The sequence below is a fragment of the Nycticebus coucang genome, chromosome 15 (genome assembly GCF_027406575.1).
Source record: "Nycticebus coucang isolate mNycCou1 chromosome 15, mNycCou1.pri, whole genome shotgun sequence".
In the NCBI taxonomy this organism is placed as follows: Eukaryota; Metazoa; Chordata; class Mammalia; order Primates; family Lorisidae; genus Nycticebus; species Nycticebus coucang.
Window position 1 is genome coordinate 69,598,746 of NC_069794.1, and position 15,917 is coordinate 69,614,662.

General features: G+C 36.9%; 1 protein-coding gene across 8 annotated transcripts in view; it reads left to right on the forward strand.

Annotated features, from left to right (window-relative positions):
* Positions 1-15,917, forward strand: part of IFT88 (intraflagellar transport 88) — a 164,591-nt gene that overhangs the window by 74,402 nt on the left and 74,272 nt on the right. For all 8 annotated transcript variants that reach the window (XR_008374646.1, XR_008374647.1, XM_053563849.1 and 5 more), the window contains 4 exons: positions 8,274-8,460; positions 10,964-11,072; positions 12,810-12,960; positions 13,579-13,694. Coding sequence is in view for 6 of the 8 variants with exons in the window: in XM_053563849.1 (XP_053419824.1) it covers positions 8,274-8,460; positions 10,964-11,072; positions 12,810-12,960; positions 13,579-13,694 (563 nt within the window). In the remaining 2 variants the exon portion in view is untranslated. The remainder of the gene's footprint in view (positions 1-8,273; positions 8,461-10,963; positions 11,073-12,809; positions 12,961-13,578; positions 13,695-15,917) is intronic.

The window sequence follows — 15,917 nt, forward strand, 5'->3', positions numbered from 1 at the left end:
TTTATCCATCTTGAATCAATTTTTGTGAGTGGTGAAAGGTGTGGGTCCAGTTTCAGTCTTTTACATGTAGACATCCAGTTCTCCCAACACCATTTATTGAATAGGGAGTCTTTCCCCCAAGGTAGGTTCTTGTTTGGTTTATCAAAGATTAGGTGGTTGTAAAATGTTAGTTTCATTTCTTGGTTTTCAATTCGATTCCAAGTGTCTATGTCTCTGTTTTTGTGCCAGTACCATGCTGTCTTGAGCACTGTGGCTTTGTAGTACAGACTAAAATCTGGTATGCTGATGCCCCCAGCTTTATTTTTGTTACAGAGAACTGCCTTAGCTATACGGGGTTTTTTCCAGTTCCATACAAAACGCAGAATCATTTTTTCCAAATCTTGAAAGTACGATGTTGGTATTTTGATAGGAATGGCATTGAATAGGTAGATTGCTTTGGGAAGTATAGACATTTTAACAATGTTGATTCTTCCCATCCATGAGCATGGTATGTTCTTCCATTTGTTAATATCCTCTGCTATTTCCTTTCTGAGGATTTCATAGTTTTCTTTATAGAGGTCCTTTACCTCCTTCGTTAGGTATATTCCTAGGTATTTCATTTTCTTTGAGACTATGGTGAAGGGAGTTGCGTCCTTAATTAGCTTCTCATCTTGACTGTTATTGGTGTACACAAAGGCTACTGACTTGTGGACATTGATTTTATATCCTGAAACATTACTGTATTTTTTGATGACTTCTAGGAGTCTTGTGGTTGAGTCTTTGGGGTTCTCTAAGTATAAGATCATGTCGTCAGCAAAGAGGGAGAGTTTGACCTCCTCTGCTCCCATTTGGATTCCCTTTATTTTCTTGTCTTGCCTAATTGTATTGGCTAGAACTTCCAGCACTATGTTGAATAGTAAAGGTGACAGAGGACAACCTTGTCTGGTTCCAGTTCTAAGAGGAAACACTGTCAGTTTTACTCCATTCAGTAAAATATTGGCTGTGGGTTTGTCATAGATAGCTTCAATCAGTTTTAGAAATGTGCCACCTATGCCTATACTCTTCAGTGTTCTAATTAGAAAAGGATGCTGGATTTTATCAAATGCTTTTTCTGCATCTATTGAGAGGATCATGTGATCTTTATTTTTGCCTCTGTTAATATGGTGGATAACGTTTATGGACTTGCGTATGTTAAACCAGCCTTGCATCCCTGGGATGAAGCCTACTTGATCATGATGAATGACTTTTTTGATGATAAGCTGTAATCTGTTGGCTAGGATTTTGTTGAGAATTTTTGCGTCTATGTTCATGAGTGAGATTGGTCTGAAATTCTTTTTGTTTGGGTCTTTTCCTGGTTTTGGTATCAGGGTGATGTTTGCTTCATAGAATGTGTTGGGGAGGATTCCTTCTTCCTCAATTTTTTGGAATAATTTCTGCAGTACAGGAATAAGCTCTTCCTTGAAGGTTTGATAGAATTCTGGAGTGAAGCCATCTGGACCAGGGCATTTTTTGGTTGGAAGCTTTTTTATTGTTAATTTGATCTCAGTGCTTGAAATTGGTCTGTTCAGGAGCTCTATTTCTTCCTGGCTGAGTCTAGGGAGAGGGTGTGATTCCAAATATTGATCCATTTCTTTCACATTGTCAAATTTCTGGGCATAGAGTTTCTGGTAGTATTCAGAGATGATCTCTTGTATCTCTGTGGGATCAGTTGTTATTTCCCCTTTATCATTTCTGATTGAGGTTACTAGAGATTTTATTTTTCTATTCCTCGTTAGTCTGGCCAGTGGTTTATCTATTTTATTTATTTTTTCAAAAAACCAACTCCTTGTTTCATTAATTTTCTGAATGATTCTTTTGTTTTCAATTACATTGATCTATGATTTGATTTTGGATATTTCTTTTCTTCTACTGAGTTTAGGCTTAGATTGTTCTTCTTTTCTTAGATCAATTCCATAAGATCTCTTGTGAGATTGTTGATGCGCTCTCTTTCTGTTTTTCGAATGTAGGCATCTAAAGCAATGAATTTTCCTCTCAAAACTGCTTTTGCCGTATCCCACAGGTTTTGGTAGCTTGTGTCTTCATTGTTGTTATGCTCAAGGAAGTTAATGATTTCCTGTTTTATTTCTTCCTTCACCCATCTGTTATTCAACAGAAGATTGTTTAGTTTCCATGCCTTTGGGTGGGGTCGAGCATTTTTGTTAGAGTTGAGTTCCACCTTTAGTGCCTTATGGTCTGAGAAGATACAAGGTAAAATTTCAATTCTTTTGATTCTGTTGATATTTGTTTTGTGTCCCAGGATATGATCAATTTTGGAGAATGTTCCATGGGGTGATGAGAAGAATGTATATTCTTTATCTTTGGGATATGCGTCTATCAAGCACAGTTGTTCTAGGGTCTCATTTAAATCTCTTATATCTTTGTTTAATTTCTGTTTAGAGGATCTGTCCAGCTCTGTAAGAGGAGTGTTAAAGTCCCCTTTCATTATGGTATTATCAGATATCATATTGCTCAGACTGAGTAAGGTCTGTTTCAAGAATCTGGGAGCATTTAAATTGGGTGCATAAATATTTAGAATTGAAATGTCTTCTTGTTGTATTTTTCCCTTGACCAATATAAAATGACCATCTTTGTCTTTTTTGACTTTAGTTGCTTTAAATCCACATGTATCTGAAAATAAGATTGTAACTCCTCTTTTCTTCTGAATTCCATTTGCCTGAAAAATTGTCTTCCAACCCTTGACTCAGAGCTTTAATTTGTCTTTTGAAGCCAGGTGTGTTTCTTGCAGACAGCAAATGGATGGCTTGTGTTTTTTAATCCAGTCAACCAATCTATGTCTGTTCAGTGGGGAATTCAAGCCATTAACATTTATTGAGATAGTTGATAAGTGTGGTAGTATTCTATTCGTCTTATTTTGTGAGAGTCCATTGCTTAGTTTTATCTTTTGCATCAGTGTGGAGGTTTGGTTCTGTCCTTTAATTTCTGAGTTCTTACTTTGCTGCTGATCCATTGTGGTGGTCAGTGTGGAGAACAGGTTGAAGTATTTCCTGTAGAGCTGGTCTTGTTGTGGCGAATTTCCTCAATGTTTGTATATCCGTAAATGATTTGATTTCTCCGTCAATTTTGAAGCTTAGCTTAGCAGGGTACAGAATTCTGGGCTGGAAATCGTTCTGTTTAAGTAGATTAAAGGTAGATGACCATTGTCTTCTTGCTTGGAAAGTTTCATTAGAGAAGTCTGCGGTCACTCCGATGGATTTGCCCCTGTAGGTCAACTGGCGCTTACTCCTGGCAGCTTGCAGAATCTTTTCTTTTGTCTTGACTTTGGACAGGTTCATCACAATGTGTCTTGGAGAAGCTCGGTTAGAGTTGAGGCGACCTGGGGTCCGATACCTCTCTGAAAGCAGTGTGTCAGAATCTTTGGTGATATTTGGGAAATTTTCTTTTATAATATTCTCTAGTATGGCTTCCATTCGTCTGGGGCATTCTTCTTCCCCTTCTGGAATTCCTATAACTCGTATGTTGGAACGCTTCATAAAGTCCCATAATTCTGACAGTGAACGTTCTGCTTTCTCTCTCTTCTTTTCTGCCTCTTTTACTATCTGAGTTATCTCAAAAACTTTTGTCTTCTACCTTTGAAATTCTTTCTTCTGCATGGTCTAACCTGTTGCTGATACTTTCCATTGAATCTTTAAGTTCCCTGATTGACTGTTTCATTTCCTTCAGCTCTGCTATATCCTTTTTATATTCTTCATATCGTTCATCTCTAATTTGATTCTGTTTTTTGATTTCCTTTTGGTTATTTTCCACTTTATTAGCAGTTTCCTTCATTGTTTCCATCATTTCTTTCATTGTTTTCAACATGTGTATTCTAAATTCCCTTTCTGTCATTCCTAACATTTCTGTGTAGGTGGAATCCTCTGTAGTAGCTACCTCATGGTCCCTTGGCGGGGTTGTTCTGGACTGGTTCTTCATGTTGCCTGGAGTTTTCTGCTGATTCTTCCTCATGAGTGATTTCTTTTATCTGTTTCCTTGCCGTAATTTTCCTTTCACTTCCTCTTGCTCTTTAAGTTCTCGTGCCTGTGGAAGTTGCGGGCGGGTTTAGACGGATTGAACACACGCGACCACTTGCCGGTTTTCCACTGTTTTAGTCCTCCTCTTGGGGTCCAGAAGTCTCTCGCTGACTCCCTGTATCCTCTCAGGGGTGATAATAGGTAGATCCCACCAGCCAGAGATGCCTGGAGTCCTATATCCCCAGACTCCCGGTGCCCAGATGCAAGGAAGCTGTTACTCGGCTGCCATCTTGGTCCACCTCAAGGGCAATTACTTTCTAGTCTTATTTTTTTTAATAGAAAATGGAAAGCTAGTTCATACAACATGGAAACTCGGAGATAGTTATTCCAGAAAACTTGTAGAAATTAGGTATTCTTCTCACTTTTGTTACAACATATAGTGTATCTTCAGGGATAAAAAGGGACAGCACAAAATGATACAAAGTTCAATCCATCAAGAAGATGTACAACATCAGTTTGTATCCACCTACCAGAGCTCTTCCCCACCCTCAACACCAGGCATGTGCTCTTCACTGGCTCCCAGGGTTCACTAGCAGAACTGAGCTTCTGTCCAGAGGTAACCTACTTGATATTTTGCCCTCTATTTCCTGCCTTTCCTTGCCTCTCTTGCTTTCTTACACCCATGGAAATGTTTCCGGGGATCAATTCCCAAATAAACTCCTCTCTTGGGGTCTGCTTCTAGGATCCATTTCTAGCAGTTCTTAGAGATCAATCTGGGGATTGAAGAACAGTATCTATAAGGGTTCTTAAATTTTGAATTTAGGAAACCACTAATGAATTTTGTGACCAAATCTTTACCAAGTTTGATGGATGTGCAGAAGGAGACTAATAAAAATTTTAGAGAAGCAAGGAAGAGAATTGTTAGATTAATCAAAGGAGCAGATGTGTTGGGGCATCTGAACAATAACTTCTTATACTTGATTCTGAAGAAATTGGTTATAATTAAGAATGTTTTGATGAAATTAATGAGTCTGGTATATAGTTGTGTATGACATATAGTTGAAAGTATATTTTTGGTATCCAGCATATAGTTACATCAGTTTTCTGTTGCTGTATAATGAACTGCCCCAAAACTTAATGACCTGTAATTACTCATGCAGCTGCCATCATCTGAGGCTTAACTGAGGATGGGTAGTCCAGGTGCCTCCCTCACATCTGGCACTTTGCTATTGGCCAGGAAGACTCAGTCTTCTCTCGAAGCCATTCCAGCAGGAGATACCAGATTTCTTACATGGGACTGGATTTTCTATGAGAACAAACACCAATGCACAGGCACATATCAGGCTCTTGCATACATTGGGTTTAGTAGTTTGAGGGGCTAAGCAAACATGGGAGAAAACCATACTAAGACATGAGTATTGGGAGGTACAATCCCAGTATGATCCACTGCCTGTACTAAAGCCCCAATTATTAATGTCCCCCCCATAGGCAAAATGTATTTACTCCTCCTAAGACTCACAGAGCCTCATTCAGTCACAGCATCAGACTCAAAAATCATGTTCTGCATCAGGTTTGGATAGAGATGGGGCTTTCTCAGGCACAATTCCTCTTTTATCTTTATCCCCAGATCTGTGATTGTCACCTGCCCTCCATACACTCAATATACCATGTTGAGATAAAAACAGGATAACTGTAACAAACACTTTCATTCAGAAAGGGAAAGGATGGTAGCACATTGCAGTCATTGGTCTTAGCAGTTATGAAACTGCTAAACACATGTGGTCAGGGGTCCCCTAATGTGGGAAAGGGAATGTTCTTTCATTAGAGCCCAACTCTGCTCCTTGGAAGTGGTTTCCTGATCCTTTTTCTTGTGTGGCTTTTGGCTCTGCCCTCTGAGAACATCTTCCTTTCCTATGTTTGCACTTTCTGCCCAGAGAAATTTAGAGCTCAGAGGAAGTTTTTCATTTTAGACTGTATCTGTTCCTTTAATCCAAACCACAAACACTTTTGTTGATACAACTCCCTTAAAAACTTGGAGGATTTTCTTTAAAGCTTATTGAGATTTTCTTGATGCCCCCAAACTCACATCCATTTCTTTTCAGGACAAATCCCTTTCCACTTAGGTGTATAAGTACTATGGAACAGAGCCCTGAAAAGTCTTAGAAGCGTTCCCCCTTTTTTAACCTGAGAGAGAAGCTCTGCAAGGTGCAACGTTAAATCTTTTTAAACATTTACAAAAAGTGTTATAGCCACACCCTTGAATTGATCCTTACCCTGTAATCATTTCCTACTTTGATGGTCTTTTGCCACCAGGAAAAACTAGTACAGACATGAAATAATTTTATTTTCCAGCCCAGCAAGTCCTGGTTCTTCTGTATTTCCTCTAAATTCTACCTGCAAACTGAACAATTCTCTCCTTAGCTCATCTTTCTCCTCCTGTACCCTGTCATACCCAGTTAAAATAAATTAATTGGCCTTTCACATTCTGCGTAGAAATCATCTTGGCCACATGCACATGTTCATTAGGTACATTTCCTGTCTCCACACTACCCCATAGGTACCACTTTTGCCAGTGTTTCACCACTGCAACATGGCTTGCCCTTTACCCAGCCTCTGATGAAAATTCCTTCCTGCCTTTCTAGGTGCCACTCATGGTTCACCTCTCCAGCCCCTCATATCTTTTCTAGATTTTGCCTGCTGCCCAGTCCAAAAGACAATGTTAGATATTTTAGTTTTTAAAACAGCAGCACCCCACTTGAAGGTACAAGTTTTTGTATCAGTCAGAGTACATTCAGAATCCACATACAAACTTGCATGTGAATGTTCATAGCACTATTATTCAGAGTAACAGAAAGGTGACTGGAAGCAACCCAAGTGTCCATCACAATGAACAGATAAAAACAATGTGATATAACCATGCAACAGAATAGCATTCAGCCATATAAAGGAGTAAAGTACTAATACACAGTATAACATGGATGAGCCTCAAAAATATGCAAAGGAAAAGAAGCCAGACGTAATGTATAAGTGTAGATAATGTATAATTTCTTTCATGTCCAATGTCCAGAATAAACATAGAGACAGAAAGCAGATTGGTGATCGTCAGGGCTGAGGAAAGGGAGAATGGAGAACGACTGCCCATGGGTATAGGATTGGGGAAAATTGTCTGTACATAGACATCAACAGTGTCAGCAGTGGGTTGCACAACATTGTAAATGTACTAAATCCCCCTGAATTGTACATTTTAAAAGGGTTCATTTTATGAGTTATTCTCAGTTTTTTAAGAGTTTAACCAGGGGACTATAAGTGTTATGGGAGAAAGGATGGTGAGAATCAGGGCTCACACTTGGTGGAGGAGCCATCGCAGGGGAAGTACACAGGGAGGGGAATCTGAGGAAGAGTCACCATCAGTCAGTGATTGGCATATGTGTCCAGCTGCCACCCCAGAACCTGGTGGGCCTCCATGGGGAGGTCTGTGGCAAGCAAATGCCTCTGTGCAGCTGCCTCCTTGTGGGTCCACACCCAAGCACTGTGATAGGGCATGGTCAGCACAGTTGGGAGGAAAAACTGGATGTGGAGTAGAGGTGAGTGAAGAAGGGCTAGCACTCACAGGCATGTTTGCATCTGTCTCACATCTGATGACAAGAAAAAGGCTGCTGTGTCAGGGTGGCATTCCTCATGCAACCCAGATTCCTCTTTTGGCCAAATCTAGATAAGAGCCATTCAGGGCAGGGAGTTCTAGGAAATGTAGCTCCTGGCTTAACCAAGGTGACCTGGCAAAATCTGCCATAGTATTTAAGAATAGAAAGGTTCCTGAAGCTCACATGATTGATGGCAAGGTCCTAACCAACTGTTTGGCAGTGGAGAGGAAGAAAAAACAATAGAGTGCTAGAAACACAGAGACCTAGTAGGTGACACAGCCCATGTGCTAGGGGCAGGAGGGATAGTGCTGCCTTTACAGCTATTTCAAGGCTTCAAGTGGGAAGGGGAGCTCTGCGGAAAATGACGACATGGATTTGGGCGTTGAACATGGAACCACCTATACATATAGTGTTGTGATTCAAACCATGAGGCTGTGGAGTCAATCATAGGAAACTTGGGTAGTTGATCCTGATGATTAAAACTCTTTTGTATAATCAGCCTATCAAGACCAAGCTAAGTAAAATATTTGTTTCTGTTCATCATATCTATAATCTCAAAAAGTCTGTTTATGTCTAATCTCAGAATAGTCAGAAAAGATATTAGATGAAATTTAAGTAATTTCTATACATTTTTTATTTTATTTAGGAAAATGAATTTGCACAAGCCAGCAGCTATGCAGATTTAGCTGTGAACTCTGATAGATACAATCCATCAGCTCTTACTAATAAAGGGAATACGGTATTTGCAAATGGTGATTATGAGAAGGCAGCTGAATTCTACAAAGAGGCTTTAAGAAATGATTCTTCTTGTACTGAAGCACTTTATAATATCGGTAAGGCAAAATTGTTTTTCCATTGTTTGTTTATTTTGGGGTGTGTGTCTGTGTTTTGTTTTAATTTTGTATAAAGAGCTGTAACGCATTAGGAAGAGGAATTGACTTCCTTCTAACAAAAAATTAAACACTACTGTTTCATGGATTATAGATTATTTTAAGTAGAATTAATGATTCAGAAATTTTGTACATTGGCTGGGCATGGTGGCTATCGCCTGTAATCGTAGCACTCTGAGGCCAAGATGGGTGTATCGCTTAAGCTCAAGAGTTCAAGACGAGCCTGAGCAAGAGTGAGACCCTCCGTCTCTACTAAAAATGAAAAACTGAGGCAAAAGGATGATTTGAGCCTAAGAGTTTGAGGTTGCTGTGAGCTATGATGTCACAGCACTTTACCACCAAGGGTGACAAAAGAAAAAAAAATAAAATAAAGAGCTATGCACATGTAAAATTTGGGTCAGAGTTGCCAATACTGCCAACTTTGGGCAGAATTGCCATACTGCCCTCCTAAAATGCTTTTCCCATTTCTGTTTCTACCACAGTATGTATATAAGACTGATTTCCCAAATTCTTGATGATACTGGATATTGGCATTCTTTTTAACTTTTGCAAAACTATGAGGTAGAAAAAAAGTCTAATTTTCTTTCTTTTTAATTATGGACAATTTCAAACATACAAAAAAAGTAGACAGAAAAAATAAATACCCACATACCTTCCATTCCATTTAACATGTTTTATCATTTTGCCATATTTACTTAAGATTTTGTTTTTAATAAAATACTGCAAGCTATGAAGGCTCATCACCATCACATTCTCTTCCCTGCCTTTTGGAGGTCACCTAAAGTGGGCATCATCACTCCCTAGGCATGGTTTGCAGTGTTGCAACACACATCCGTGCAGTACTGTATTCTGTCTCTAGGTTATTACTGAAGTTTTCTTTTGAAATTTTCTTCTCACTGCATAGGTATTGTTTGCTTTCTTTGGTTTGCTTATTTTATTCTCTTTTTTCATGTTATAGCTTTTCTCCAAATATCTGATGATCTTATGAAATTGGGCCATCTCCTGATATTCAGGAGTTTTCAGCTAAAAGCTGAATAGGATCTCTGAGTTCATAAGTGAGGTTGATGGGGCTGGCACTGTGCTATAAACTAATCTATCTGATTTGTTCAGTTGAGGACCTTCCCATCAGTCAGCTGGATCTTTTACTTCAGTCAGACTCCTGAAGTCTGATTCCTTCAGTCTCTTCCCTAAAGGAAGAAGGCAGGCCTACTGCTAACCTTGGAAAATAGGGGAGGCAGTGAGGGAGTAGCAATTTTAGATGGAATCTGGGAGAGCCTTTCTGACAATGTAATGTTCCTAATCATGTTGGAAGGAAGGGAGAGCATGACCATTTGGGCATCTGGGAAGAGAGCACTACTGGCACAGGGAGGAGAGCACTTGCTTCCTAGACACATCCTTACTTAGTTGCTTTGTTAAGTCTTAAATACTTTTCCCTACTGCATTGCTTGACTTTTGACTTCATTTATAATGTCTTTTATCAAACAGAATGTTTCTATTATTAATATTAATAATTGTTTGTTCTGTATATTTTCATTTCATATTCTTACAGCTTTGTTTTTCCTATTTAGTTTGAAAGTAAACTTTGAATTCTTTTTTTGTGAAATAAGAATCTACATTGTTCAAACCCGGCCCCAGCCAAACTGCAACAAAAAATAGCTGGGCGTTGTGGTGGGCGCCTGTGGTCCCAGCTACTGGGGAGGCTGAGGCAAGAGAATCACCTAAGCCCAGGAGCTAGAGGTTGCTGTGAGCTGTGATGGCAAGCATTCTACCAAGGGCAATAAAGTGAGACTCTGTCTCTACAAAAAAAAAAATAATAATAATCTACATTGTTTTCCTTCATGTGTAGTCAGTTTCCTGGCACCATTTATTTACTAGTCTCTTCCTCCTCACTGATTTTAAATGTCCATAAACTTAATTCTTTGAGCCCATTACTGAACTTTTTTCTGTTCTGTGGATCTTTTTGTCTGTTCCCCCCTTGCCACACATTTTTTTTTAATTGAGACAGAGTCTCACTTTGTTGCATACGGTAGAGTGCTGTGGCATCACAGCTCACAGCAACTTCAAACTCTTGGGCTTAAGTGATTCTCTTGCCTCAGCCTCCCGAGTAGCTGGGACTACAGGCGCCCACCACAACACCCAGCTATTTTCTTTTTTTTATTGCAGTTGTTGTTTAGCAGGCCCAGGTTGGGCTCGAACCCATCAGCCTTGGTGTATGTGGCTGACACCCTACCCACTGCACTATGGGCGCTGCCCCCTCCCTGGCCCCCCCACACACACACTTTTAAACCACTGAAGCTTTGTAGCCTCACTCCCATTTTTAAAAATTCATCTTCATTTTCTCTTCTGGATGAATATTTACATATATTTAAAGATTGATTCTGTTACATTGGGCAAATTAATGTCAGTAATAATGCTTATAGGCTTTCCCCCGCCCCTTTTCTTTAAGGCCTTACCTATAAGAAGCTAAACCGGTTAGATGAGGCTTTGGACTGTTTCCTGAAACTTCATGCAATTCTACGAAACAGCGCCCAAGTTCTTTACCAGATAGCGAATGTGTATCTTATTTGAAAAACTTAAAGGCAGTTATTAATTCACTCTATTGGTGATTGAGGATTAGATTATTAAAAAAGTTAACCAGTGAAGTAATTGATGAGGATAATATTTGAAGTAAGTAAGGAGGATAATCTAGTTAGCAGAGTAATGTGATAAAATATTATTTGAGTGCTACTGTTTTAAAAAATCATTTGTACTTTAAGAGGAATTAGTTAAAGATTAAAGCTATTATGAATTTTTGGAAATAATTGAAATAATAGAGTATGACATTTTAGTACTCATAATTCATTCATTGAAAGTCAATTAGATACGTTAGAATGCTATATTAAACCTGAGGTAACTTACTATTAAAAGGAAAATACTGTTCATTACTGATTAGTATTATTGATTGAGTTTGGATAATTCATCTTTTTTTTTTTAACTAACATGTAGATACAATAAATGTAACTCTTCAAAGATCTTTATCCTCCAAAATTATGCAGTACTTTATATGAACCGACTCAATAATTCTGTTCATTCAGTAGTCATTTATTTGATATATATAGTATATCAATGTATATCAATGTTATGTTCAGAACTCTGGGGAATATAGGACAATAAAACATTTCTCTTGTGTCAGTTTCTTCTATAACTCTCATCTTTCTTTAGTTCCCCTGCTCAATCCCTGCCTTTAGTCAGAAAACCAGAAATTTGTTAATGTTTTAATGCCTTTCATGCTATTTGAAAAGCACTTCTTTCCCTATTTTCATAAGCTTTGGCCACACATTGAGAAGGGTTAAAATCATAGGTAGGTTTTTAAATTATCTATTATCATGACATAAGTTTTATATAAATATGTTTTTAAAAACATATTGTGAGATATACTTTTAATAATTTTACATACTATCTGCTGTACTTTTGATAGATTAGATTAAAATTTTTTGTAAAAAATTTAGTTTTAAACCAAGTGGTGTCATAGTTATTCTTTTTTAAAAGTCTTTTTATTTTGTTTTGTTTATTATTTATTTAATTTCTATTAAACTGCCGGTATCATATTCTTATACTACCTAGTTCATGATAAGTTTGGATATGGTCAGGCAGTTGATATGCTTGAGACTATTGGAATATTCTTTTATTTGATTTATTTTTTCTCATCATGTCACGTTTGTCATCATTAAAACCAAGAGACCCCTCTTTTTCAGTAGAATGTTGGAATGTTTGCATTTCATTGAGACATCTAATATAAAAATAAGTAGCAAATAGTCAATAAGTATTGGTATCAATAAATTATTTGAATATATGCATATGACTTACTAGATATTAGAGGAAGTTTCAGAAATAACCTATCCTTAGGCTCATAATCTAATTAGGGAGAACTCATAGGAAAAATACATGAAAACTATTCCCTTAATATGCTGAGCATGTTAAGAGAGATAGGATAATTGAATACAACATTCAGGTATTTTTATTAAGGGTACATTTATATAATAATTGAATAGTTCTACTAGAAATTTGGGGGTTATCTTAGTAGATAGTAATGAAGCAAAAGGGAAAGCAAGATATATATAGGGAACAAGAGTGTTATACACAGTACTGATCCATTTCTTATCTCCACATGGGAAGAAATCCAGAGTAACCAATATAAAATAGCACATATCCTGTACGCTAAGAAATATTTTTATTGTAATGTTGTTTTTAGGTATGTTTATTGATTAATGAATTTAGAAAAATTATGTTATCCTTAACTGACATTGTCCAAGATATGAATTAATGGAAGATCCCAATCAAGCCATTGAATGGCTAATGCAGCTGATCAGTGTTGTTCCAACTGATTCTAGAGCTTTATCTAAACTAGGAGAATTATACGATAGTGAAGGAGATAAATCCCAAGCATTTCAATATTACTATGAGGTGGGTATGTTTTGTTACTTTCTTCTATGTTTTAACATTTTAATAAATTATTATAAAAGATGGCAGGTCATTAAAAATTTATAAAATCTTATTAGTTTATTTCTATTATAGATTTATTATAAATCTAAATAAATTAAGATTTATTTAATGATAAATCTTATTAGTTTATGTAAATAAACTAAGATTTATTAGTAAATAATAAAATATATTATAAAATCTTAGTTTATTAAAATATTATTAATAACAATTTACCTAAAATAAAGCATTCTTAGAGTATGAAGTTAGTTTTTATTTAATTTTAATAAAAACAATAAAGTACATACTCACTTTTCTCTTCAAGCATGATTTGCATCCCTTTTTGATTCTCTGTAATACTTAATTTGACACAGGTCAGATATAAATATGTCAAGAAGATATTTATAGATAATTGAAAAGTGTGTCAAAGCTTAGGTTTTCTAAATCATGTATAGTTTCGAAATTTATAAAGTACTTATGACAACTTATACTTTATAAGAAATGTTACATTGGGTAAATTAATCCATTTAATAGTTAAAATATTCAAGAAGTAAATTGTATGTTGCCATTGAAGTTGTATTGTCATAATCAATATTTTCTCAGTCATATAGGTATTTCCCCTCTAATATTGAAGTCATTGAATGGCTTGGAGCCTATTACATTGACACCCAGTTTTGTGAGAAAGCCATTCAGTACTTTGAAAGAGCTTCTCTTATACAGTAAGTAACTACTAGGATTTTATGTTTGGTTAATGTCTTATGTAGAGATTTCTATTTATCCCTAGAATTAGTGTCTGGTAAACCTAGTAAATTCAAGAACAGATCATTAACATTTCTGAACTATTTTCATTTTCTTATATTTTGTTCCATTTTATGTGGTCTTTGTTGTGATAAATGTATTTCCCTTTGCATGGAATTTAAAAAATGCTTTATTAAAGGTACTTTTCTTTATGTATTTTTCTTAGTCACATCTCAGAAAACAGTTATTTCTTTATACCAGTCAGGAAATGACTTAGTTCTAGGACAAAGTTTTATTTCTGGAAGAGTCCTAATAGAAAAATATTTTAATTTATAATATGTAATATTTTAAAAGTTAACTTGTTTTAAGTGTCTTTAAGCACTTAGGAGACTCGTTTGCACATGGTGATTCAGAAATAATTGAAATACATCATGTTCTGCTTCATACTTAGCTATATTGATTTTAAGATGAAATATAACTTAAAATCATTTAAATGATAAAAGAATGCTTTTTTTTTTTTTTTTTTTGAGACAGTCTCACTATATCACCCTTGGTAGAGTGCCGTGGCATCACAACTCATAGAAACCTCCAACTCTTGGGCTTAAATGATTCTCTTGCCTCAGCCTCCCAAGTATTTGAGACTACGGGCACCCACCACAACTCCCGGATATTATTTTGTTGTTGTTGCGGTTGTCATTGTTATTTTAGCTGGCCTGAGCCAGGTTTGAACCCACCAGCCTCAGTGTATGTGACTGGCTCCATAACTACTATGCTACGGGCATTGAGCCAAAAGAATGCTTATTTAAATTATCTCTGTGTGGTATTTGAATTAGTCAGATAATTTTTATGATGTGTTTTATATAAATGTTTTGAGAATTATAAAACTAATTACCATCTGGACTAGGTGGCTCATGCCTATAATCCTAGCACTTTGGGAGGCCGAGGCAGGATTGCCTGAGACCAAGAGTTCAAGACCAGCCTGAACAAGTGTGAGACCCCCATCTCTACAAAAAATAGAAAAATAATCCAGTGATGGCAGTTGCCTGTAATCCCAGCTACTTGGGAGGCTGAGGCAGGAAGGTTGCTTAAGCACAGGAGTTTGAGGTTGGTATGAGCCATGGTGATACCACTGTACTCTAGTGACAGAGTGAGACCCTATCTCAGGAAAAAATATACTAATTACCAAGGATAGGAGGATAGTTTTAACTTAATTACATCCTTTTTGTTTTTGTTCAAGACATAATACACTTTAAGCTTTTTTATTACACTTAATAATCCCCTTAGACTTAGCCATTAGCTCATATAAGACCCTTCCTCCATTAAGCCTCAGACCACCACAGTTCCATCCTTGACTCCTTTTTTTGGACGTCATATGTTGATATAATAGGCATCCCCTTACCTAGTCTACGTTATATTTTTTCTCTCCATCCCATAAATACCTTAGCCTCACAAGTTTTGACCTCCCCAACTCTATTGATCTTGACCATCTCTGCAGTTCAGTCACCTACAATTACCTGATTTTGATTATCACTAGCATATTTCATAAATAAAATCTTACATTATGATATCCAGCTGTCAGAACATAACTTCCTCACTTTCTTTCATACTCCCTAATTTCCAGTTAAGTTTTTCTTTGGTAATACTGAGATCTCCAACCTCTTAATCCTCCCCTTTTCTTGTAGTCTGGCCTCCTTCTGGCTTTAATTCTAAGACTGCTCCTTCTAGACTACTTAATTGATCACTTCTAGTCCCTTTCTTGCTGATATCCTCAGTTCCTTTTTCTTCTCTTTTCTACCCAATTTGTTCCCCCCAAATTCAGATCTTGGGTTAATTCAGCCATTCATTTCATTTCTATACCATAGTCTGTGAAGCATTATCAGAGAGATAAATTATGTGACCAGGAAAATGGATGCCACATAAATCTGTTAGGTTAACACTGCTCAAGTCTCTTCATTTCTTCCCCCTATTTTATGTTTCAACTAGAAAATGAAAGCCTTTTGTAGAAACTCTCCTAACATTTCTTTCTGTCTTTTTTTTTTTTTTTTTTTTTGAGACACAGAGTCTCGGTAGAGTGCTGTGATGTCACAGCTCACAGCAACCTCAAACTCTTGGGCTCAAGTGATTCTCCTACCTCACCCTCCCAAGTAGCTGGGACTACAGGTACCTGCCACACACCCGGCTATTTTTCCAGCTATTTTTTTGTT